General features: G+C 45.1%; 1 protein-coding gene across 4 annotated transcripts in view; it reads right to left on the bottom strand.

Moving 5' to 3' along the window:
* Positions 1 to 24,737, bottom strand: part of LOC117778117 (neuropilin-1a-like) — a 62,006-nt gene that overhangs the window by 21,995 nt on the left and 15,274 nt on the right. For all 4 annotated transcript variants that reach the window (XR_004616728.1, XR_004616729.1, XM_034613404.1 and 1 more), the window contains exons 3-6: positions 18,532 to 18,713; positions 12,416 to 12,643; positions 8,684 to 8,854; positions 4,406 to 4,572 (exon numbers count right to left, since the gene is read on the bottom strand). Coding sequence is in view for 2 of the 4 variants with exons in the window: in XM_034613404.1 (XP_034469295.1) it covers positions 4,406 to 4,572; positions 8,684 to 8,854; positions 12,416 to 12,643; positions 18,532 to 18,713 (748 nt within the window). In the remaining 2 variants the exon portion in view is untranslated. The remainder of the gene's footprint in view (positions 1 to 4,405; positions 4,573 to 8,683; positions 8,855 to 12,415; positions 12,644 to 18,531; positions 18,714 to 24,737) is intronic.

Here is a 24,737-nt window from a genome sequence, read left to right on the forward strand (position 1 = left end):
TCCTGAAGACAAACAGCAGGGCGTCTATAAATACCTGAAGTCAGGATGGAAGGAAGCGTTTCCCGGGCTGACGTCATGAGTTCAATAACAAGTCACTTTACTGCCACTGGTCCAGATGCACCCGCTGACCAGTGTGGGACACATCCACACATATGGAGCCCGGGTGGAGCATTTGTACTTTTTGTACATTTTTTCAAGACAGTAATCTCACACATCTGTGCTTAAGATGAAGTCAAGTATTTAAAACCCAACTTTAACGATCTATAATATTGCAAACGTGGATTGATCTATAATTTCCACATTAAAAGTTAGTTCAAAGCTCATTTCCACTTTGCTTTTATGGTCCTGCTGCATAAGTAACATTTTTTTATATTTTCTTCATGAGCATCGAATCTGCTGTCAAACCTCACATCAATAAAATGTGGATATTTGCTATGAAATGCAGGATTTCCATTTCACTGCACACACACACACCAGCACGCTGACGAAATGAGTCACTGCAGTGAAAAATACTATTACAGATTCATCATAAAGCAAGATAATGAGCTAACTGTCTGCCGCCATCCAAATTGCCAAGGGTAACATCACCCGACAACATTATGAATAGCAACCTGAAAATAGTATCAATAAAATATAAATGCCTTTAAATGAATAATAGAGGTGTTTGCAGAGGAGGCGGCGGCAGACATGCAAGAATTAACCAAGTCATAATTTTCTTTTCAACTGAGATGAATGGGAAGCCGTGAGGCAAACCACGCTGTGCGGAGCTGGCCACGCATCACACTTAATCAAATAAAGTGGGATATTCTCTTCACAGAAAAAAACACCAGTCATAACTCAGATGGCTCAGAGAGTCGGAGGGCGAGCAGCAGCTCCGCGTCCGAGGCTATAAATCACTGTGGCAGGGGGATGGTCGCTGCCAGCGGAACAGAAAACTGTCCTCACACAGAGAACCGGGCCGCGGGCCGCGGGAGGAGAGAGAGAGAGCGTGTGACTGAGAGGTCGCCGCCGCAAATCTCACGGTCGGTGAGCTGAGCGAGGAGCGGCCGTCACCCCCCCCCCACCCCCGCACCTACAGCGAGCGTGATGGAAAACACCCGGGCGGGTCAGAGGTCGGCGGTGGACGCTCCGCAGATCCGTGCTCAGCGAAGTGTAGCAGGTGCTTTGTATCGTGAGGAATGAGCTTTCACTCTCACTGTAATTGTTGGGATCAAACGTGAAAAATGTGGAAAAGATTTAAATAAAAACATTACAAGGGAAAACTCCTGGATTCAGATTTAGCACCGTAGGGACTCGTCGAGGAGCAGGTAGATTATTCCTCATGCTGTGGTTGGTTCATAAAGTTTTATAATAATAATAAAAAGCTTTCTCTGTATCGGACTTTTCTTAAAAAAACTGAAAATCAGAACCAGGCTTCGTGTGTTTGTTCCATTGTTTATATTTGATCCAGTTAGATTTGGTTTCACATTATAATCACTAACGATCTTTGTTTCCTCGTCAGGCTGCGTCTTCCTTTAAATGACACTGATTGGTTTGCAGGCCGGCGTGTGTCTGATGGTGGTCGTGTTGTCAGTTTCCTTATTGTGTTCGCTAACTTTTAAAGTAGTTTTTCCCTTTTAAACGGAGACAATGAGCGAACTGGTTCATTTTGTTATTGCTGTTGCGACTCTAATATCAAACATTACATCATCGGAGGTGAGGACAAGCAAACCCTGTGCATTTCGTCATCTGTCTCGGTTTTTTCCCTGAATGCAACACCGGCACCGCTCTGAGTCATCGCTTCTCACGTCTGGATTCAACTCGCTCCATCAGCTGCAAGAAAATCCCCTCTGACCCGCACAGAGGAGCCGAAACCTGCTGCTGTTACTTTCTCATGCGATATCTTACTGACGCTGTTTAATCAAATCACCACAAAATAAGTGAATTATGCAAAACATGGGGCCTGGTGGTGTTTTAAATGAAAAAATAATCAAGATACGGAGTCGACAGAGAGCTGGTTGGAATGAGAGGTTCACGGGTGAGACGTTCCAAGCAGGTTAAACTGGCCTCGTTAAAAATGAAGAGCTTCTTTAACAATGTTATAAAATATCCAATTAAAATCTTACAGAGATGGTTTTACTTTCTCCTGCCTCCTGCCCTGACCCCAGCAAACAGCATCTCGCTCTGTAGACGTAATACAACAAGGAAAGTGAAGGTGTAAACAAACAGACGCCCCCCCCCCCCTGGCTCCACCCACCGCCGGTGCATTGTGCACGTGTCCCGTCGTATATTGACGTTTTCTGCAGGTAGAGTGCACGCTGCAGATTCGCTTCACGTGCCAGTTTGGTAACACTTTGCCCAGAGGCTCAGACACAAACCAGTGTTCCCGTGCTGGAACATTATCTATTATTAATCATATCACTGTGCACTCACTGCCGCTAAGTGAACCTGGGCCCTCTGGCGTCCCCGGTGGTCCGGGCCTGCACTCGGGCCTGGTTGCTAATCAAGTCTCGTTCGCAGGGTTACAAACTGAAGATGTAATTGAATGCATGAAGTCGTCGTTACCTGACGTCCGGATCCTTGTGTGACATCTAATTCAAGGAATCTCCGTCCGTCTGTATTTGTGTATTTAGTTATTAATAATCTCCAGTGATCTTCTACAAAATGGTGGGTGTTTTATTGGGAGCCGAACGAAGTCCAGTCGCGAATTTGGTGCAATTTGGACGAGTGACAGATATGAGTGTTCATGATATAAAGATGGACGACATGACAGCTTCAAAAAGTGAAGCCAAGGCATCTCTACCCCCACCTGGTGGCTGGCTGCAGTACAGGTCATTAACCGTGCCTCCTCCATGTTATAAATCTTGACATCTGTTATTTTTAGTAGTTCGTATCACACTGATGTTTGTTCAGGTGTTTTAATTAGTTAATTGATGCTATAAAATGAAGTGAAACATCATGATTGACAGCTGATTATATGATTTAATCCCACATATGTTTGACGCATGTAAACGACCTTCAGGTAAATCCAGGCTCTCGTCATCCACACACCCATTAACCTCCATTAAAACGCTGCCCTTCATATCATGATGTCCCAGAAGGCTCAGCTGCTGCCCGGTAGCTGGAAGAAGTCCCCAGACAGACAATAGAGAGGCACTCGGACTAATCCAGCACTGAGGCCGTCTTGCTGTCTGCTTCCTGCTGCAACCCCCTCAGGAAGGAAGCGACGGCCTGTTCTAACTGCGAGGGGCATTGTGAGTCTTCCTGTATGAGTTCCTGTCCCGGACAATGGGACGGTCCTGAAGCTCCGCGGCCGCACCTCACTGTTTTCATATTGAGAAAAACAAAGCCCAGGTCCAAGTGAACCAGGACTCCTACGTATATCTGGAGTTCCAGTGACCTGTCCTCCTGTCAGGTCTTAGGATTCTGGCACCGAGAGGAAATCAGAGAAATCCACAAGCTACGGAAGCTAAATCACATTTTAAAAGCAAAATCAAGATTGTAAATAAATATAATCTTGTATGATCGTGGTTACGACAAGAGAAGAAAGTGCACAAACCTCGTATGTGAATAGAACATTAGTGACTTCTCAGATTCCTGTCCCTGATTCGTGGACAAACACGACTCAAACGTTTCCTCGACCAGAAAAAGATTAAATCCGTTAAAACACATTCAAGCACTGAGCTGCTCTGTTACCGAGAGTCTTCAGGCTCCGACGTCAGATTTCACAATGAAAGTGACAAATGTCAACCGTGCAGGAGCGGCAGACTCCACTAAATAATGCATCCCGACTTTCCTCTTTTATCCTGTATCCATACAACATGCAGAGAAGTGCTACAAATGAGTGAACAATATTCAGCCCAGATGTGAGCAGAAGATCTCAGCGGCGCAGACGAGTTCAGACTCCGGCGACGTTGTTTCTCTGTGAGTGAACCAACAAATACTCCACATCCACTTTGAGATCAGACTCCAAACTGCAGAGCCGGTGTTTGTTTTTGTCTCAATTACTTGAAGAGTTCAAGTGGCGCCGCCTCAGATGTTCTGGAGCATCTTCATCTCATCTCTTCGTTTTATCGTTGTGTGCGTTTATTCTCGTTTGGAGTCTTTTTTCAACCATTTATTGTAAACGCGATGTTATCTCTGTAAACAGGTTCCTCGTGGGAAGATACTAAATCGGAGGGATTTCCATTTCTGGTTTGACCAATCTCAAAAGAGCGAAAACAAGGCCCAACAGTAGGAATATCGTAGAAATTAAAAAATTAACGAAAACACTGAAACTCCGCCCTTCCACCAAGTTTCAATAAACTCTGCTCTGTAGGGTTTGATCCTGCTGACAGACAGACAGACAGACAGACAGACAGACACACAGACAGACAGACAGACACACAGACAGATGGACGGCAGAGGGATGGAGACACTAACTGACCTGAATCCACTCCCTGACGGTGTCGTCCGAGGGCGTCCAGCCGTTCTCCTGGTAGTTGAGGCGAGAGCGTTCAGGGGACCAGTTGGGGTTGTACTGGGACGAGGCGCTGATCTGCTCCGAAGACACCTCCCCCGACTCCATGCCCAGCGGCTCCATGCAAGCGAAGTCTGCCGAAGACAGAGAAAACTCATTAACAAGCAACATCAGGCCTGAGGGTCGTATACAAGTGTGAATAATATTATTTTATTTAAGATCATCTGGATCAATGAACATGGATTTCTCTCTGAGCTGATGTAATGACTTTGCCCGACCACAGGAGCGTTTCCAGGGACTTTGAGGGCCTCAGGCAAAAGAGCACAAACGAATATAAATAATATAAATAAAAAGCATTGCATCATTTAGTCATTCTAGTTTTTGTAAGAAAGTAGATGGTTCAAGAGTTTAAGGGCGTTCTCGCAAAACAATCGTTGCCTGATGTAAACAGACGTTCTCGGGGGGGGGGGGGCCCCCTCTCAGCTCGCGGGCCCCCCGGTGTTCGTCTGCTTTGTCTACCCTCCTGCAACGCCCCTCCCAAACCATTTAGTCATAAGTCTGTCTGTAAAAATATTAATAATAATAATACAACTTTCTCAGTCCACAGTATCAACCAATGAGGAGCTGGAGATCGGGTCCCTGCTCACGAGCTGCATCATTTCACTGCACATGAACTCGACCCATAAAGGGAAGTTTGTTTTTCTTTGTTAACACACAGATGAGTTTTAAAAAGGTTACTTCACAGATAGTTAACTGAAGGGACTGAACTCTGCTGCTAATGGCTGAATAAATCATTCGTCCTCTCCAGAGTCTCAAAGAAGCCGTTCGAGTTCGAGTCGTAAACATCGGAGGAGAAACAGCTCGTGTTGTTTCTGACTCGGGCAGAACAACAAGAGAGCAGTGTGACGAGAGCGCCGGCCAGACGCCGTAAAGAGTCCGTCCCTGCTCCCCGCCGAGCGGCCGGTCGGGGGGGGGGGGCGGCGGCTGCTGTGGTGGCAGCGTCAACCACAACACAATAGCACAATCTGACACATCTCTATGATATTCATATGGTTAAGTGCAGACTTTTACTGGAACTAAATGAAAACTTTAGTTGATTCCTCAAACAGCCTGGATTGTTTGACACACGTAACTCGGCTCTTTAAACCTCTTGTGTTTGTGTCTTTTACTTTATTTTTCTCTTGCACTGTTATAACTTTATTCTTTATCCATATTTGTTTTTTCCTTCACCGTGATTGTACATTTTACTTTGGCTCAACACCCGTTGTTTTAAAACTGATATGGAATTTTCTTCAATTACTTTTTGTTCCTTTTTTAATTTATTTGATTCATTATTTCAACTCTTGAATATTAAAAGTCACCCGGAGCCCAATGTGGTGTCTTAAGATTGATATTTTTTCTTCAAATAATTATTCAAGTATTTCAGCTCATGTCGTGTGCACTGTGGATATTTTCTCTTTCTCTTGTTTCTAATATAATAACTTTAACCTGCAGGACAAAGTTCTCTTGGTCTCATAAAACATTTGGATAATCTCACAGCACACGTCTGCATCTCTGAAGAGACGGTTTAGAAATGTCATAAAATGCTCTGAGACAATGAGACAGTAAAAACGCTCCTTAGACCTGAAAAGCTTCTACTTTTCTGTTTTTCTTCTCGTCCTCCACCTCCACAAACTTTTCTTTCACCCTGTTTCTAATTTTTATTCACGACGTGACCTCCCTGTCCCCCTCACAGCAGGCGAGAGGGACAAACTTCAGCCCCTGTCTGTCCACCTCCCCGACAGGGCGTAAACCGGCCTCCACGCCGATGGTTCAGCTGATCAAAGACCCGGCTGGAGGCCGTTTCTGTGGGCGGTGGCAGGACGGAGCGAGAGAAAACCCTAAATTCTCAGCTGGAGATGTGAGTTTGAAACCCGCTGTGGCTGTCAGCAAAGCTCCTGCCAGGATAGAACTTCTTTCTGGAAATTCTTAAGAGGCCGAAGACACAAGACCGGTGCAAAGATCAGTTTGAATAGAAGACAAACGTTGTTTACAGCTGGTTCTGTCAGATGGCGTCTCACAGTCCAGTCAGAGCTCAAGCTTCCACTGGCAACGGCAACCGTCGTGTTCCAGATGGTTTTATTTGAATAGATAGAAAACCCTGTTCTCTGAAACACGATTTAAAAGCAATATTTAAGTTAATGCTTAAGTTGGGTTTACGACTTGTACTGCAGCCAGCCTCCAGGGGGCGAAAGAGATGCCTTGGCTTCACGTGTGGGCGCGGTCAGAGACGAGAACACGACTCAACTTTAAAACATCTAACGGCTCATTTCTACTTTTAACTTGAAAACGGTTTGTCTCTGATATTCGTGTCACGGCTGAATCAATGTGGACATTTGCTTATTCAATCAAGACGTGATTTCACATTGTGTTAATTAGTCGACGGAGCTCTTTCATCTACGTTTTTCCCCGAACCGAACAGAAACGGCCGCAGCACCACAGGAGGTCCAGTTTCCCTCTGGTGTGAATCCTGTGAATCCCTGGTTTATAGCGTCAGTCGTAAAAAAGTGGAGAAAAGACACTGTGCTTTGGTCCGAGAGGCTCTAATTCAATCTGCTGAGCTTAGCTGGGGGTCTGAAGGAAGAGTAATTGTCTCTGTGTGTGTGTCTGTGTGTGTGTGGGTGTATGTGTGTGTGTGTGTTACTTAAGCTAAGATAATTGGAGCTCTGTCTAACACCACTGCAGCTCCGCACTCATCCCAGTTAACACTACAGGGTCGGATTTACCTCTCAGACGCACAACGGAGCACGCAGATATGTTTGATACATGAAGGCTACATCTATATATTATCACCTTGTCAAGAACAGTCACCGTCAATGTGAGACACACACACACACACACACACACACACACACACACACACACACACACAGACACACACACGTATAAAAACCCAATGACACGTCTTCTGCCCCTGAGGCAACAAACGAACGAGAAAAGAAAACAAAGTGCAGATAATGACTCTGACCCCTGTGGATGATTCTCCTGCATCCAACATACATGTGAGACTCACAGTGATTTATAAAGACTTGTAGTGACGCAGTGATAAAATGGTGCATTGTTTTCACTGTAATATTCAAATTATGGCACATTTTTCACGTTAAAGATAAAAAACTATTCTTTATAATGAGTTTCTCTTGACCTGCAACGACATAAACGCCAGAAAAAGTCCAGAAAACTGGACCTGGACATTTTCCGGCACATGTCTTTCACATATGAAGAAGCAGCCGGAGACTCGTTCACAACAACATGGGACTTTATGTTCAGCGCGCCCTGTGCGCCCATAAGTCAGCAGAGGACGTTACGTAAACTCACCTCTGTGCACGCTCACATTCCTGCAACAGGAGTTTACTGAGGTGGAGGTCACCGGAGTGTAGGAACCATACGGACCAGCATAACTTAAACCTCTACAGACTCGTCAGAGGTCACACAGTCAACCAGGGCAGACGAATGGCTTTAAAGAATGTTAAAGACCATGTGGACACAACCAGAACAAGGACAAGACCCTAAAACTGAAGCTTTACTGGGACAGAAGCAGCTGTTTGGTTCAGCGGGAGACGAGAACCAGGACAAAGTGTCTTTATCAAGCACTGAATCACGTTTTAAATTTAAACTTTGAGCTACGAGATAAGAAATCGGTTGATAAGATTAAATAATTTCACAAAAACTTTGACTGTGAACATTTAATTCAAACTTATCAGCTACCATCTATCTACTGATTCCAGATCTGTGTGTGTATGTGTCTCGCATATCTCCAGAACTTCTCATCTTATCAGCTTCACACTTGTCGTGTGTGTTGTTAACGGCTCAAGGAAGTTCAGCGTTGAACTTGTCTCGTCTATATTTTCATATAAAATAGCTTAATTACGTTAAAATGTTCCTATTTTCTGTAATAAATTTGTTATAGACTAAGTTAATTTACGTTTGAAGCAGGTTTGAACACGTGCAACAACCACATGGTGCCATAGTTGTAAAATAAGTCAGATTTCCTTCCCCTGAAAGGACGAATTGTCTTTCTGCTCGTCCTCCCTCCAACATGGAGGTCGGGGGTCAAAGGTCGCACATAAACCAGCTACTTTGATGCTGGAAGGAAGTCAGCATCTTGCTCATGGACACTTAGGCAAATTCAATGGTACCAGTCTGTGAGACTATGATCTGTAACACAAAACATCGAAGACATGAATCCACACTAATCCAGCTGCTCACCCTCGTCTTCGTGTCCCAGGGGGAGGCTCCTCTCGCGGATGGTGTAGTTGGCGGAGAAGCCCTCCTTGGCGATGGCGTTGTCAGTGGTGATGGTCATGGACAGGATGCCGGTGTAGGAGATCACGCGGCCCGGGGAGGTTGGGCCGCAGTATCTGCCGATGTGGGGACCAACTGGGGTTTGACAGAGAGAAGAGAAGAGGAGAGGAGAGGAGAGGAGAACGTCAGCTTCATCACTCAGAGCTTTTATTATTCATCACCACTCACTTTGTGCTCCGCTGCCCTCGGCGTCCCGGGAAACGTTTCGTGACTTCAGGCAAAAAAAACATTCAAGCTTGAGAGTCGAGTGTTTTTTTTAATCTGTTGTATTTCCTCTGCACAGAATTAAAATAAACCCGAAGTGGAGTCGCAGCTGATCCCTCGTCTGCTCAGTCTCTCACCTCTCACCTGTCAGAGGTGATGTTGTACCGAGACAAGAATAAAGGTGAGATGACGCAGACACACGCACATTTCAAAACTAAATGTGCTCGAGGCTGTTTGAGGCTGTTTGAGGCAGGAGACACCGTCACTCAAACTCCACTCATCAGATTGGAGGAATTACTTGTTTTATTCCTTGTTATATTAATATTAAGTCTGTAGTTTGGGACTCTGAGTTGCTTGGAGCTAAAGGAACAAGACGACCAGTTAATTAAACATCATGTTATCACTGTATTTGAGTCACAGGCGTAAATATGACTTTTTAATAAAGACAAATCACTTTGGAAAAAACCTCCTGAGGTTTAAAACAACCTCAAAGACTTTTATTTTCAGTCCACAAATAAAATACTTTGTCAGATTCATAAAAAGAGTTTAACAACTTTAAATTAAATAATAAAAATAGTGCTGAACTTTCACAACAGACAAATCAAGGTAAAGTTGAGATTGATTATTCTACAGTAAGAGTCTGAAACGAGGGGATTCTGTCTGCTTCTTTAGAACCGTCTCAGATTCTGCTGAGGATTTATCTCTGAGGAAACGAGCTGAGCTGAGCCGAGGCACAAACTGGAGCTGGAATCTCCTGGAACAACATGATTTCACGGCGACAGACACCGAGCGCCGACGTCGCCTCCTGCCCACAGTTTGCTGCCCATTCCGTCCTGTTCTTATCAGCGGGGGGAAACAATACCAGACTCCCGCCGCCTCCTGTTCGGCTGAGATACAGAATCTGCAGCCGAACGCTCAGTCCAGAATTAAATCACACGTATCACATTTCTCCAAACGTGTTCCTTCAGGCCTCGGGGGCAAATAATCAGAAACGCAGCGCAACGCGATGGCGGTGGAATTCTTAGCGTCGGTAATCTGGTGGATTATATTTATCGGTTAGTTTAAAGCATGTCGTCGACAATCTGTGACGGATTATGTTTTACATGTTTGCAGCCTCGTCTGAGGAGGTGTGAAATCGTGACGCTGGGAGGCTGCGTCTTCTTTCAGCTTCATACGGCGGCCCCCGGGGGGGGGATTGTGTTTTTCTGTTTGTGTTGTTCCGTTGTGTTGTTTTTTTTAGAGATGTTGCAAACATGTTGTAAAATTGCGTCATGTTTTTCCTTTAATCTGCGGAGCTTTGAGTTCTCCGGGGGGGGGGGGAGATAAATGTGGCCACAGTTATAGTAAATTAGGAAACAGGAAACTTGAAAATTAAATTCCTCTATTTTTAACGTGATAAAAATGATATCACAGTGAGATTGAGATTTGTGATTTGGTTTCCCAGAGCTTTTCTGGGGCTCGTGATGAGTGTTTAGTTTTTTTTTAAATGATGAAAGATGTTTTCTGCAGAAGTGAAAATCATCCAATTATGATATTTACGAGACTTGTATTGTTCTTGAAGCTGCAGAGCGCTGAGGACTCCGGGGGCCGAGAGAAATGTGGCTACAGTTTGGTCATTTAACCAAAAAACGAAACTGCACATTATAATGAATTTCTCAAACATTCTCATCAAAAGTCCCATGAATTCTTTTCTGGAGCTTTTCATCCACATCACGCACATAACAAACTGTTTTATCTGTTTAAAGCTCCAGATGTGGAGCTTGTGATAAGTATGTTTTTGTCAAAAAATCATATTTTGCCTAATTTACCTTTATACGTCTTTATGCAAATATTAGACCAATTAAAAAAACTATATTTTTAAAATATCTAATAAAAGATCCGATTCTGCTTCTGTTGAAAAATGAAATTCAACTCTAACAAGCCCCTGATATCTGCTCTTGTCCTCAAAGGGAACCGCTCCCTCAGGGAACATGTAACAGCAGTGCATGCTGGGAAAACATTTGATGTTCGCGCAAATGCTGCGAAAGTGTTTGATGGGGATGAAAGACGAACATCCTGGTCTTCACCCGGCCACAGAGACGTTTTGTTATCTGCACCGACGCACACGTTGGCTCTGCGCACAACATGCCCCAACACACACACACACACACACACACACACACACACACACACACACAGACACAGACATGATGCAAACAGACACACACACACAGATCATTGGACAGGAACAGCCCTGGCATGTGATGTATGCTGGCACATCTTTAAAGTGTGTGTCACTGTCTGTCTACCTGAGCCAGTCTTTGTGTCCCTCATAGTCCCATGCCAGCCCCCCCCCCCCCCCCATCATCCTGGCAATAATCAGGCAAAGCTTCGGGCACAGCGGTGAGTATTGTGGGCATCCTGGCAGCCGGCTCAGGCCCCCGTCCGAGGTATTTTCGCTCTCGCCATTATCCGCACACTGTACGGCTAATTAGACAACAATGGAAGAGACGATGAGCGCAGAGCGGGTTGTGTCTCCATCGTTCAGCCGAGGGACAATGAGCGAACTGTGACACGGTTTCTCTCTCGGCACATCCTGAACACAACTGAGCACTTAGTGACTCAGACCTGCTGCGAAATACATATGATAAATAGATAGTTTTGTGGAAATATGCTTTGGAAAGTCAAGAGCTACAGAAAATTAAAGAAACCATCTTTGAGAAAAATGTATTTAACGTGACGAGGCAGGTTTTATGACTCGTACCTGTTGTAAAACTAAATTAGAGGTTATGCGCAGGTTTCACGTTCGACGTCACAAACGAAGTCAAAGTGTAAATCATCTGATTAATTCTAAATTCTAATAAAAACCAAAGAGAAGCAGAGGATCCTCTTTGTATTTGACATTTTTTCATCGTGACTTTGATGATTTAATTTGGTAAAAGAATCTGCAAGTTTCAGTTTGGAAACACATGAACAGAATTACAGTTTAATCCTTTTACTTATGACTTCATAAAGTCAAACCACATTTGGTGAAAAGCCTTTTTAAATTTGTTATTTCAACACAAAATCACAGACGTCTCCACGGAGCTGACACGCTGATTATCTGGAGTTTTATTTTGAAAGTCAGGATCTTGTAAAGCCAGTTCTGATCAGATAGATGTGACTGGAAAGTTTCTTCTCAACACTTAAAACCACTTTATCATCCAGGAGACTGGAGCCAATCACAGTTGACATTGGACAAGAGGGGGGGGGGGGGTAAATCCTGGAAAGCTCGCCAATCGCTCGCAGCGCCAAAATATCACGCTCACATTCAAACCACTTGTACATCCAGCCGATCAAGACGGGGACAAATGTTATTATTATGATTTAAGATGCAAGAAATATTTCCTTCGTCAGCCTGAGCTCATGTTCTACCCTCCCACATCTTTATCCTCATCGTCCTCTCCTCCTCACCTGCGGGGAACCCGTCCCAGATCTCCAGCCAGTCGTATCTGCAGAGGGCGCCCGGCGGCGGCGTGGTGTCAGGCTCCATGTCGAAGCTGTCGAACTCCACCACGATCTCCGACATCTTGGGGGCGACGATCATGAAGGTGCAGTCCAGGTTGTTGGGGTACTTCTCGGGGAATCCCGGCGTCTTGATGACGCCCCGGGGAGCCGTGAAGTTCCTGGAACATTCTGGACCTGCGAGGGGAGAAGATACAGAAAGTGTCAGGACGTGTTTGGACAAAGTGACTAATTCTCACTTGGACAGAGGTGAGGACCCTCAGAGGTCAGAGGTCACAACCTGTTCTCACATTACTGCCTCTTTGAGCACGACTTCCTTTTTACATTTCTGTTTTTTGGGGTTCGTACAAAATGAGACATCCGGGGGTTGGTTGAAAGGTTAAAATACGATATTTCAAAATAAAAGCCTTTAACTATTCAAAGCCGCTGCAACTTTATTGTGTAAATTTAAAGGACAATAATGCATCGTTGGACAGAAAGAAAATTCCTTGTTTTCCAAATGATCTTAACATCGAATCAGTAAAAATAATTTACAGTAACTTCACTTCACAGGGTCGAGAATAAAGCAGCTGAATGTGTGTATGAAAAAAACTGCTTCAACACAACACGCCCTTTGTTTTATTGAGAAAACATCTGTGTTGTGATTGGTCCCCTCCCCTGTCGGAGCCGCTTGTGTCTGTGTTGTGTCTGTGTTGTGTCTGTGTTGATCGCAGACAACAAACAACACAGACACAGACACACACACTAGCCTACATAACCAGTGGACCACAGCCTCAGTGTGTTTGCAGTGTACAGTCAAATATCAGTGTTGTCTGGAAACACTGTGTGTTACTCACATACAGGCTCTTATTTATATGTCCTCATGTATAAGACCTCTTGTTTCTCTGAGACATTTTACCTGAGACACTTTCTCTCTCGCTCTGATTTGTTCTCTCTCTCGTGTTTTTCTGTTTCTTTTACAATATAAATAGTTTTATTTTACTTCCTCATGCACAAACATCCCAAACACTGTGTGCTGTTGTGTTACACCTCCTGACAATGATACGTAACTTATCACACTTTCATTCATGCACTCACGCACAACACCTTCCACAGAGCTGTGCTGTGTTTATTTACTGTTAGTCTGTTATTTAACATTCATTCTAATGTTGTTGTGTAGTATTGTGATGTCATGTTATTATGATCAGAGCGATGTAACATATTTTGTAACGAGGAGACGTCAGGTTACAGATTATGACATCATGCAGTCACCCGCTCCATGTGAACGTGGATTCCAGTCGGACTCTATAATGTGATTAAGAAGTATTAGTACGAGGTCAGAATGATGTCTTAATGTGATTATTGGGAGTATGACCGCAGGTTCACGTCATCAGAACCTGATGTTTACACGACAGCGTCTTATTCAGATTATTGTCTTAATCTGGTTAATATTAAACTCTGCAAAACAACAAGTGACACGAACTCCTCCTGATAAAGGAACAAACGGAGCAGCTGGCGAACTCGACAGACGTTATGTCATCGCCGTCTTTTGTACGAAAGCTGTTTTTCTCCACGTCGACGTCAGTCAGCTCGGCCTCTTCACACCTCGCCGCTGCTAAAGTGACACGAGCGAGGCTACAAGACGGTGACTGATCACTGGAGGAGGAGGAGGAGGAGGAGGAGGAGGAGGAGGAGGAGGAGGACGTGAGGCGTGGACGAGGGTCAAACATCCCTGCAAGGCACCGAGAGACGAGTGTGTGTGTGTGTGTGTTGTGGTGAAGCTTTCACATGTTGTGAGCCCAGATGTGACCTGCATGTTATCTGAGCATGCCTGTAAACAAGAGTACACACACACACACACACACACACACACACACACACACACACACACACACACACACACACACACACACACACACACACACACACACACACACACACACACAGTGGACCCCTCCCTGTTGACACAGGTGGTGTCATTAAAAGGGCGACATGATGAATGATGTGGAAGGATGAGCAGCGAGGGATGAGACGGAGTCGATGCTGCTCAGCTGGCACACTTTCTCTCTCCGTGTGTGTGTGTGTGTGTGTGTGTGTGTGTGTGTGTGTGTGTGTGTGTGTGTGTGTGCAATGTGCAGATGGGTTGCTGTAATCTGGGATGAGGAATGTTAGATGCTGCTCGTCTGTCAAGGTCAGAAATCAATTTCAATCATAAAGAATCACCTCTGTCAGGGAGGTTATGTTTTCACCCGCGTCTGCTCGTTGCTTTGTTTGTGTGTTTGGTTTTTTTGTTTTATTTGTTTGCAGCTTTACGGAAAAAACTTCTAAACTGATTTTTAGAAAACTCAGTGATTAGTGAAATTAGCTCAACTTCAAACATCTGAAGAAACTAAAAGTGTCTCAAAAAGGATCAAAACGAGACAAAAAATCCACGTGAAATAAACTGAGTGTGTTTGTGTGTTTGTTCGATGCCGTATATGAGCCTGTGTGTGTGTGTCCCTGTATAAATTGTGTGTTGAAACATATGTGTTGTGTCACGCGCGCGCTCCTCAAACATCCCTGTACGTTGTTCTCGTCTCTCATTGGCTGATCTTCTGTCCATCCGTCTTTATTTGCTTCTTTCATCTTTTTTTATCAACAGCCCTTCAATCAACTGCGGCTTCTCGTCGCCGTAGAAGAGTCCGCCCCCCCCCCCCCCTCTGGTCCGACTACACCGCTGCGACATGTGTTCCTGGTTTGAAAACCTGCAATAAAACGAGAGCGTTGGTTCAAATATAGCTCCAGGAGAGTGGAGAGGCCTCTGGTTTATAAATGATGTGTATTATGTGGTCGGCAGAGGGTGGAGCTACGGCCGCGGTGGTCACGGTTATAAGAGACGGATGTGCCCGAGTGTTACAGCCCGACGCTCATTAGGCCGGAGATTCACCCGCCGCTGCCAAGCGCCATCTTTAAGGCCAGATGGAGCTTGTCATCTGAGCGAGAGCCGTGGTTTTCTGTGGCGGAGGTTTGAGGTTTTCTTTCAGTAAATGACAGACGTGAAAGAAAGACACGGCACAGCGGGGGGGGGGGGGGGGGGGGGGGGGGCAGGAGCTCAAGAGGTCAAATTCCATTCTGAAAACAACAACTTTAATAATTAGAATTAAATGAATCTTAATCAGCGTCTCTCCAGTTACATTTTCTGTAAACTTGTTATTGTTATAACTGTTGGTAGAAGAAAGAACTTATTTTGACCTATTAAGCGTTTAACTGGTGTTTTAAGTTACGAAACAGAAAATTGTGCGTTTTCTTTCAGATTGCGTTGCTCTGATATTTCAAGGTTCACAATTTAACCGTCACAGGACAGAAGCAGAGAGAGAGTGAAGCACAGAGGGACGTTCGTTTAGCAGCAAGTTTCAAAATGCAGCGCCGACTGTGATGGATTTTAAATGTGGCGAGAGGGAAGGCAGCGACATGGCAGGGGGATTACCTGAGTGAGCACGAGGGCTGTTTTTAACTTGTTCGAGAGGAGAGCACCCGTATTGAGGCCAACACACACACACACACACACACACACACACACACACACACACACACACACACACACACACACACACACACAAGCTGCCCTAGTTTCAGAGCCCCTCTCCTGTTTGCCAGAGCATCCATCTCATCTGCAGGTCACTCCTGTTGCCTCCAAGGACAAACAGCCCATTAGCTAAATGAGCCTGGGGTCCCTGTGCACCTGTCTGTCGCACACACACAGACACACACACAAACGCAGACACACACAAATGCACTGGAGACAGATGTACGAACATAGCAACACAAAAACAAACAAAAGACGTGTGCACAGGTTATCTTGTGAGAATATGTGGCAGCGACAACATCAGGAGATCGGTTTCTCAGATTTTCCTGACGAGCGCATGGCTCACACACCCGGCAGGTTCAGATCTGCCTGAACGAACCAATCACACGACTTCATCCGTCCACCAGCTGCACAAATACAAGAACGTCCGAGTGGAGACGGAGCTGCAGCGGGTTAGATCCGGTCTCTTTCGTGAAAGAGGAAATGTTTGGTGGTGGTTTCGACAGGGAAGTCACCGTCGGTTCAATCAGTTCAGAGAGATTTTTCAAGAAATAAGAAGAAGTTGGTTCAAGAGGTTTGGATCCAGGAGTGAAACTAGTTGAATTACGACTTTAATCTCTTCATATTATGACCAATAATATGATTACTCTTGAAATCCGAACACTTGGTTGTAAGATATCAACTAAACCCGAGTTAGATGATCACACATAAGTAAATGACAAGGTGACCCGAACGCTACGGCCCTCCATGAATCCCAATCATATAGGTTTTATTATAGATCAAAGATTAAATATGAATCATCAGAAATCTTCCTGGAAGCTATAAAAAGAAAACCCTAAATGAAAAATGTCCCAGCCTAACGTCTGTGAGCTGGTGCTGACCTACTTTAAAGATTTATTACACTGACTTTCTAATAACGTCCTGTCATTCATCAGTCACGGCTCCACGCTGCTCCCTGAAATTACAGTCGATAGGAGCAGCCTTTAAAGTTGTGGTATCAGAGACGCTCAGCGAGTCTGAGGCCGCTCACCCGACGTCTCGCTGCCCGACTCCTCACTTAAGCACAAGAGAACACTTCACGCTCTTCATTTTTCATTGTGCATAACAGGACTTTTCAACACGGCTCCACCCGGGGATTGTTATTCCTGGATCCTGTGATTCTATGAAAGGTTACTGCTCTCTGGGGCGCAAACAGAAGAGGAATCTAACGTAAACGCATGTTCCCCCTTTTTTTTTTTATCTGATTTATCTCCAGTCCCCATTGGTGGAAAACGAAGTGGTCACCGGGGACTCGCCGCTTTGGCAGCGGCTCAAGTGGACCCGAGAGGGGAGAGCAAATAGAAATGTAGGACACGGGAGCAAGGTTCCTTCCCCGACAGGCAGTGTTTATGTAAGTCCGTCCTGCGAGCATCCCGCCCCAGCTGGGAGCCGGCGCCGCTCCAGTGGCATTGTGGGTCTTTGAGTTTGTTTGGCCTGAGGCATAGAGGTCATTGTCCCAGAGGTTTATCTCGAGCTGTGTGGACGACCTTGGACAATATTAGGACCAGGATTTCAACACTTTGTGCCTGTTGTGTTCTCTGACAGGTACACGTGTTTTATGATCCATAAACTGAATAATATGACTGCATAATATGACATTTATAGGTTAAACGAAGCAACCGGATAACACGTAATAATCTTAAAGTTGTAGTAAGTAAGTAAAAGATGATTTAAAACTCAAACCAGCTCTGAAAGTCACACGACTGTTCACGTAGACTTGTGTAAACATGAAGTAGATCATTAACTCTGCAGGTTGTTTGGTTACAGGAAATACTACAAACAAAGAGCAGCAATGGGTTTATTTAGGTTTTAGAAGTTAATCTGTGGACTAGTTCAAACACCTGATGATCAGTCGCACTCTCACCACAGCGTGTGAATATATTCCGTCAGTACCAGCGTGATAAAAGTGCATTAAACCGTCCTGTGATAGTAAAACCATCTAATTCTCCACCTGCTGAGTTTCCTTTCTCTTTATGACCGGAGGTGAAATTCACATAAATACCTTTATTTTGGAAGCATTCGAGGCCAATTAGTGAAATGTTCCCAGATCTCAGCAGTTAGTGTTGTTCTTCACGAGGTTGAAACAATAAGGTTTTATGAAAAGTGAATTTGCTTGTAAGTCAGAGAGAACAAGCGCAGTAAAACATGTTGTGTGATTCATCTGTTACTGTTTCCTGCCCCTCAGCTGCCACTGCTGAAATATGTAAACTGGGTTTTTTTTACTAGCGTGTTTATTGCAGATTATTCTTCCTCAGGTGCAGCACGATGATCCAAAAGCTGCAGAACAAACCGGAGCCGTGTGGGAACCTGGCTTCACTACAGCTGAATCTGAATGGGCTGTTTCCCATCAGGCGACTCATCACTTTCAGAGCAGAAAACAGCCGAGCAATCTCAGCAGTGTTTAAGCTTTGAGCTGACGCTGCAACACGAGGACACTTCTCAGAGGTCGTGCGATGAGACCGCGGACCGGCCGCTCGCTCACCTGTCTTGAAGACCTCGTAGCGAACGGAGAATCCGGCCCCGTGGGTCTCGTAGTCGGAGACGAACTTGATGAGGAGCTGGCTGCCGCTGGAGACGATCGGGGACGGAGCGATCTTCCCGCAAAACTTCCCCAACATGGGCGAGAGCTCGTCGCCGCCATTGTAAACCTCCACATAGTCGTACCTGAGGGAGGAGAGAGGAGACACAGGTTAAGGTTAAGTTGAGTTAAGTCTGTGTGGAGTTTGGATGAAGCTGAGCTCATAATTGATAATTCTTCCCAGAGGAATATTGAGCGCGGCTGTTGGTTTCCTCCGTGACGGTTTATTGAGTCTTCACTTGAACGCACACAGCTGCTGAACATACGCACGAGTAATCGTTGCGTCTGAGCCTCGTTTCAATCTGCTCCGGGGCGATCGAGACTTGATTAGTGGTAACGCAATTTAAAAGAGCTACTTCGCTAATTTTAACATGTGAAACGTCAATTTACGAGACTTCAGACGTTTAACAGAAAGCTGGTGTTACAAATTAGGGAAAAAGGGAAAAATCCAGGTGCACTATGGGAAGAGAAGGACGGAGAGACTGGGACAGACTGAGTGTTAAAGAGCTCAACAGCTCGGTTCAGGAAGTGAAAATCCAATTAACTTTTTTAATAAGAAAAGTGTAAACATGAGCAAATCACCCACGAATCCAATTTACAACTAGACTCGTTTGAATCTGGGAAAGTTCAGGATGAAGCATTGCTTTTGCTTAAAGTCAAATGGGACAAAAGAGTATCGGACATTTGATTTCTTGTGATTTATTTAAAGAACATAACGCAGAAGAGAGACGGTTCAAGATTTAATAGCGGAGAAGAAGAAAGTCGCAGAATAATGGACACAAACAACCACTTTCCCACGGACCCGGTGGACAACCACATCTGGTTTGAAACAGGCAGCCGCCACTCCTCTGGACCAGTGACTCAGCACACCAACAGGAAACAGGTGCACATTTACATATTTATACCAATGAAGTCAAAACAAGTCACGTTTTGCTTCTAGATTTTTGGCTGAATTCTAAGTGTTTCTGCCAAATATCAGTCTCCGGTCGAGGTCGACCAGGTTTGTCTGCTCCGTTTTCGCAGAAAAACAAATCTCACATCCAGTACAGCTGTAAAGCAGAAAGGACTCAGGTTCATCTTCCTTGCACGGTGACAAGATCAATGTATTACAGTCATTATCTCAACAAACTGCGAGGCACCGTGGTTTAAGGTGCATTTAATATCAGAATCAAGATATACAGTATAGATCAGGTCAGGGTGTGTCTCCAGACTGAACCACAAATATCTGTATCTATGTTCACCCACAGGACTGAATCTAAAGAGAGTATGATGTCTTTTTCGTCCTTATAAGCAAACACCAGATCTGTCTGGAGGACGTGAGCAGAGGAACAGAAACGAGGACACCAGGCACCGGGGAGCCTCTGTGGGTCCCACCTGAGCTGAACTGGAAGACTCCCATCAGTCTCCGCTGTCTGCGTGGACCTCCCACCCCCGCTGCTGCTGCTGCCACCTCATGCCTTTACCAGCTGACACCCGTCTGTCCACCCGGTCTGTCCACCCACTGTCCACCCGTCTGCTCCACCCACTGTCCACTCACAGCCTCAGAGTGTGAATACGACTCAAGTATGGATTTTATTGTAGTTATTCCATGTTCCTCTTCTTGAGGGTTAAGAACAGAGGATGTCGCACCCTTGTTAAACCCTATGAGACATATTTTGATTTGTGAATATGGGCTGTACAAATAATATTTTGTAATTCAGAAGTGTGCTTTTTTGCTGTATAGGAGCAAGTACAGGAAGTGTAAAGGCTCATTTATGCTCAGTGCTCGATACGGTTTATAATATTATCTCCTTAACTCTGACTCTCGGTTGAACAACTTTAAATCTCATGAGGACAAAGTTATCAAAATGACACTTAATAATTTTATCAACCGTTTAACAACAAAAACATGAACCCAGAAAGCAAAGGAGGCTCAAATCAAATCCCCTCACGAGTAAACTGGTCTGTGTTGTGTTTCCACTCAGCGGTGACTCGTCCAGTTCTCTGCATGTCAGACGTGTCGGATGTTATCGCGCCAACATCAGAGCGTGAAGATAATCTGAGATGACCATCAGTCCTGACCCGGGCCTCAGATTTCCCTCGTTTCTGACTGCGAAGGAAGTGAAAGCTCAGTGAAAATGATCCGTCGAGCCTCAGACCTTCACAGCAACATCACGTCTAATTCGAAACATTCAGCACAATCTTCAGAAAGCTGCTCTAAAGTCCCTCAATGCTGACATTTGTGTTTTCTGTCAAAATCTTTGTCCCTGTTTGATAAGAGCTCCACAAGTAAAGCAGAACTTAATGTGATCTACTGAACTAAGGAGCTTCTTCCTCTTCCTCCAGCTGGGAAAACAACTGTTTCAAAAGGCTGCAAAAGTTGAAGTGGAACTACAGCAGAGAGAAGCTGGAGTTGAGCGGCTACATCCGCTGACGGTGCCCTTGAGCAAGACGCGCACCGTCCACATCAGCTTCTGCTGTGAAACTGACCTCTGACCTCTCCGACCAGAGAACAGACGGTTTCCCTCAGCCCGCTGACCAGCAGCCGGCGTTCCCAGGTGAGAATCTGTGGAATGTTCCACTAATGAGACCCTTCGTTACACAATCGACAAAAAGAAACGCGTCGACAACCCGGCGTCCTGCTGCTGCAGCTTTATTTCTTACATCTGAGCCAGAACAGACACAAACACCTGTAGCGTTCCCACACAGACGCTTCAGCCAGACGCTCGGATGAGTTCCCTGATCTCTAACAACGTTACAGCTCGTCAGGTGGAGCCTTTCAAAGAGTCCCTTCATGAGATTAACATGGGAACATGTTTTTCTGCACAATCTCAGACAGACATCAGACGTTTGGATCTTTTGGATCTGTGCGTTCACGATGAACATGCGGTTTCAGCAGCTCCCACACACAGAGCTACGGTGATTTACTCTGCACAGACATGTGTCTGAGTATTATCTGGATTTACCGGAGGCTGTTCTTGGAAATCAAAATGGTAAATTTGTATGCTTCTTAGACGAGGTAATTAGCATAAAGCCTCTGAAAGCCTTTGTTGGAAAGGTTTCATCCAGATAAACCTCATTTCTAAACATGTAAAGTGCTTTTTAAAGATGTTTCTTGGCAGTTTGCGTTTTTTTAGAGAGTTTTTTACTAGAAATGATGAAACGCAGCAAATGTCCGAGGGACTGAGTCCAACCAAGGACATTTTTATTGTTTTTAAACACTCGAGGGTAAAATGAGGTTTCACCAGACAATAGAATTTCTGGCGATAATATTCAGCTCTTAACGATCAATACAAATTCACCCAAAGACGTTTAATCAAGAGCCTTCAAATCTCAGTGCTCTGACTGTCTGTACATTCTGCTGTAAACATTACAAATATGCATATTACTGCAATATCATCGCCTCAAAACAAGAACATCAAATTAGAATAACAAACAAACTCAGCAATTACACAGAAAAACAACTATTCCTCACAGTTCAACATACATCCAGTCCCTCTCAGGCTGTGTACGCTCGTAAAGCATCTGCAGCGCTGACGGCTCGCGGCATAAACAACATTTCCAGTGTTTAAATCGAGTTACTTGAGCCGGAGGTGAAAGAAAAAAGCTGCTCTGACTTTGTGTCTGTCTCCGTCTTCTTCTCCACGTGTGCGCAGGCGGCTGAGGAATTGGACTCACACTGCTGAACTGTAAAAGTCTCAGTGCCGACACTGATGTTTGGGTGATGGCATTTTTATTCATAGCGTCAAACTTGGCCCTCACTCCCCCCCTCCCTGCCCGGCCGTGTCTTACAGAGGCTCATAAAAGAAGAGCCATGGGAGAGAGAGTGTGTGTGTGTCTGTGTGTGTGTGTGTGTGTGTGTGTGTGTGTGTGTGTGTGTGTGTGTGTGTGTGTGTGTGGTGTGTGTAGGTGTGTGCAAGGAGGGCTGCGCTCGCTCACGCCGTCCTGGAGGCAGTCTGTGTTTACTGAGACAGGCCATTTAATGAAGTGGCTCTTTCTCTTCACACTCTAGTTAAGGAGAGAGTCTCTCAGTCTGCAGCCCCGCAGCCTCCTCTCCGTCCCCTCACATCACTCATTAACCACACCAGCTATTCATGCCCCTCCGCGTGCAAGCTGTCCATAGCAAATGCCTTGCTCAAGGGCAAGACGGTCGCCATTCCATCTGGACGCCCCCCCCGCGGCAGATGTTTGAAATTAAAATTTCATGCTATTAGCCGGGCGCTGGTACCCAGAGCGAGGTGCAGGACAGAGAGTGCAAGTGGACTGAATGTCAGATGCTTAATGAGCGACCAGGCACAGGAAGTTCAGGGAAAGTTCAAAAACATTTCTGCATCTGGTTCCACGACGAAGTCTGGAACCGTTTAATTGAAAGTTTTTAGAGAAAACAACAAATCGGGTTGTGCAACTTCCTCAAACTGACGGGAAAAGAAATCGGTTAGCGTGTCTCATGAAAGGTTTAAAGTTGAGTGGATTTAATGAGGAAACTCCTCTAGAGACATGAGATGTGATGATGTTCTTCTGTCATCATCCATCGGGGGTGCGAGGGGCGACTTTCTGTCCGAACTTGGCAGGCTTTGAGTTTTTTGTCCAAATCTGACCCAAGCGTTTACAGACACGTGCAGTGAAAGTAGAAAGACTAATTATTAAAATGTACGTTTTGTCCCTTTTACTGTATCGATTTACTCACTAAGTCTCATTAGAAACAATCTTCTTCTTTCCAGCCACAACAACGATGCAGATATAATCATGTAGGTCATAGCCTCATTTCCCCATTACTGCTCTGGGCCTGAGCTTTATGATCTGTATTTATTTATATGTATACAGGTCAACATTAATAAAGAGTTATAGCTTTAATAAAACAGAAACTCGCATCTCTGTTGTGCTGTTATTATGGAAGCACATCAACCAATTTTATCATCATTTCTTATTTGCGAGGTGAAAAAAAGGAAGGAAGCAAATAAAGACTTGAATTTTAAGCCAATAAATATGTGAATAAAGTCCTGAAGTGCTCACAGAGGTGAGATATTATGATGAAGACTCTAGATACGTGCCTTGAGATCGAGAGGAGTCGAGAATAGTTTCAATAAAAACGAACATTCATGCAGCAGAAATAACGTTTTATCATCGATCATGAGAACGCACACGCGAGACCGTCCAGCCCGAGACAAAGGAACTCACAGAAACTCACGTGATCCAACGTGACTTTAGAATAGAAACTAACATGGACGCTTGTAATGTGTGAACATGTGACCAGAGAACGTGTTCAGATCGGTGACGTCCCTGCGATTGTCAGGACGTCGCAATCAGACCCCAAATCCTCCGAAATCATCCTCGAACATTGGACCAGCAAAACTCAAATTTCCATAATGGCTGATCAGACAAAGAGAAAAGAGCACCAGCAGGAATTCAGTGAACAAAACGAAAATCCAATCTAAAAATAGCGGCGTCACATTACTGTGCACAGTTTGATCAGTAACCTCTGAGGCAGCGAGCGAACGGCAGCAGCAGCAGCAGCGGATTCAAACCCACTGAGGATGTGGCAGATTAAAACAAACAAGGTCCAGACACAGGAGGGGAATTTTCACACAGCCCTGAATTCCTCATTCCTTCCCACTGTTCTTCCCAGGACTGAGCTCAGCACCCGCCCCCCCACTCACTACAGCTCATTAACATGCTGACGGTGTTGAGTTGTGTTGCTTGGGTTGCGTCTCCCCCCCCCCCCCCCGACGGCGAACTTTGTAACACACATCTGGATGGAAATCGCAGGAGCGTTAATGGGCCGAAGTTTGAGCGCTTGTGAAATTCACCTTCTGCACAGAGAGGCGAGAGGAGTGACTCAGTGTTTCTGCCGAGCGGCGTCACAGCGTCGCTCTTTTCCTCCGTCCTTCATCACTTCTTCCATCCACCTCTCTTTCCCTTCATCTGAGCAAACACTGTCTGCTCTCCACCTTCCTCTCCAGACATGAAAAGATCCTTCCAGAGCTTTGCACGTCTCTCTAAACCATGTATGTGGCTTTAAAGGGAGATATTCCACTTCTGCTGCAGCCAAAACCAAATTTTCAGAGGTTAAAATATGATCAAGTGCTGTAATAAAGTTTCTGGCATGTGCGCTCATTTACTGCTGCACCCAA

This window comes from Hippoglossus hippoglossus, chromosome 17 (genome assembly GCF_009819705.1).
Source record: "Hippoglossus hippoglossus isolate fHipHip1 chromosome 17, fHipHip1.pri, whole genome shotgun sequence".
NCBI lineage: Eukaryota > Metazoa > Chordata > Actinopteri > Pleuronectiformes > Pleuronectidae > Hippoglossus > Hippoglossus hippoglossus.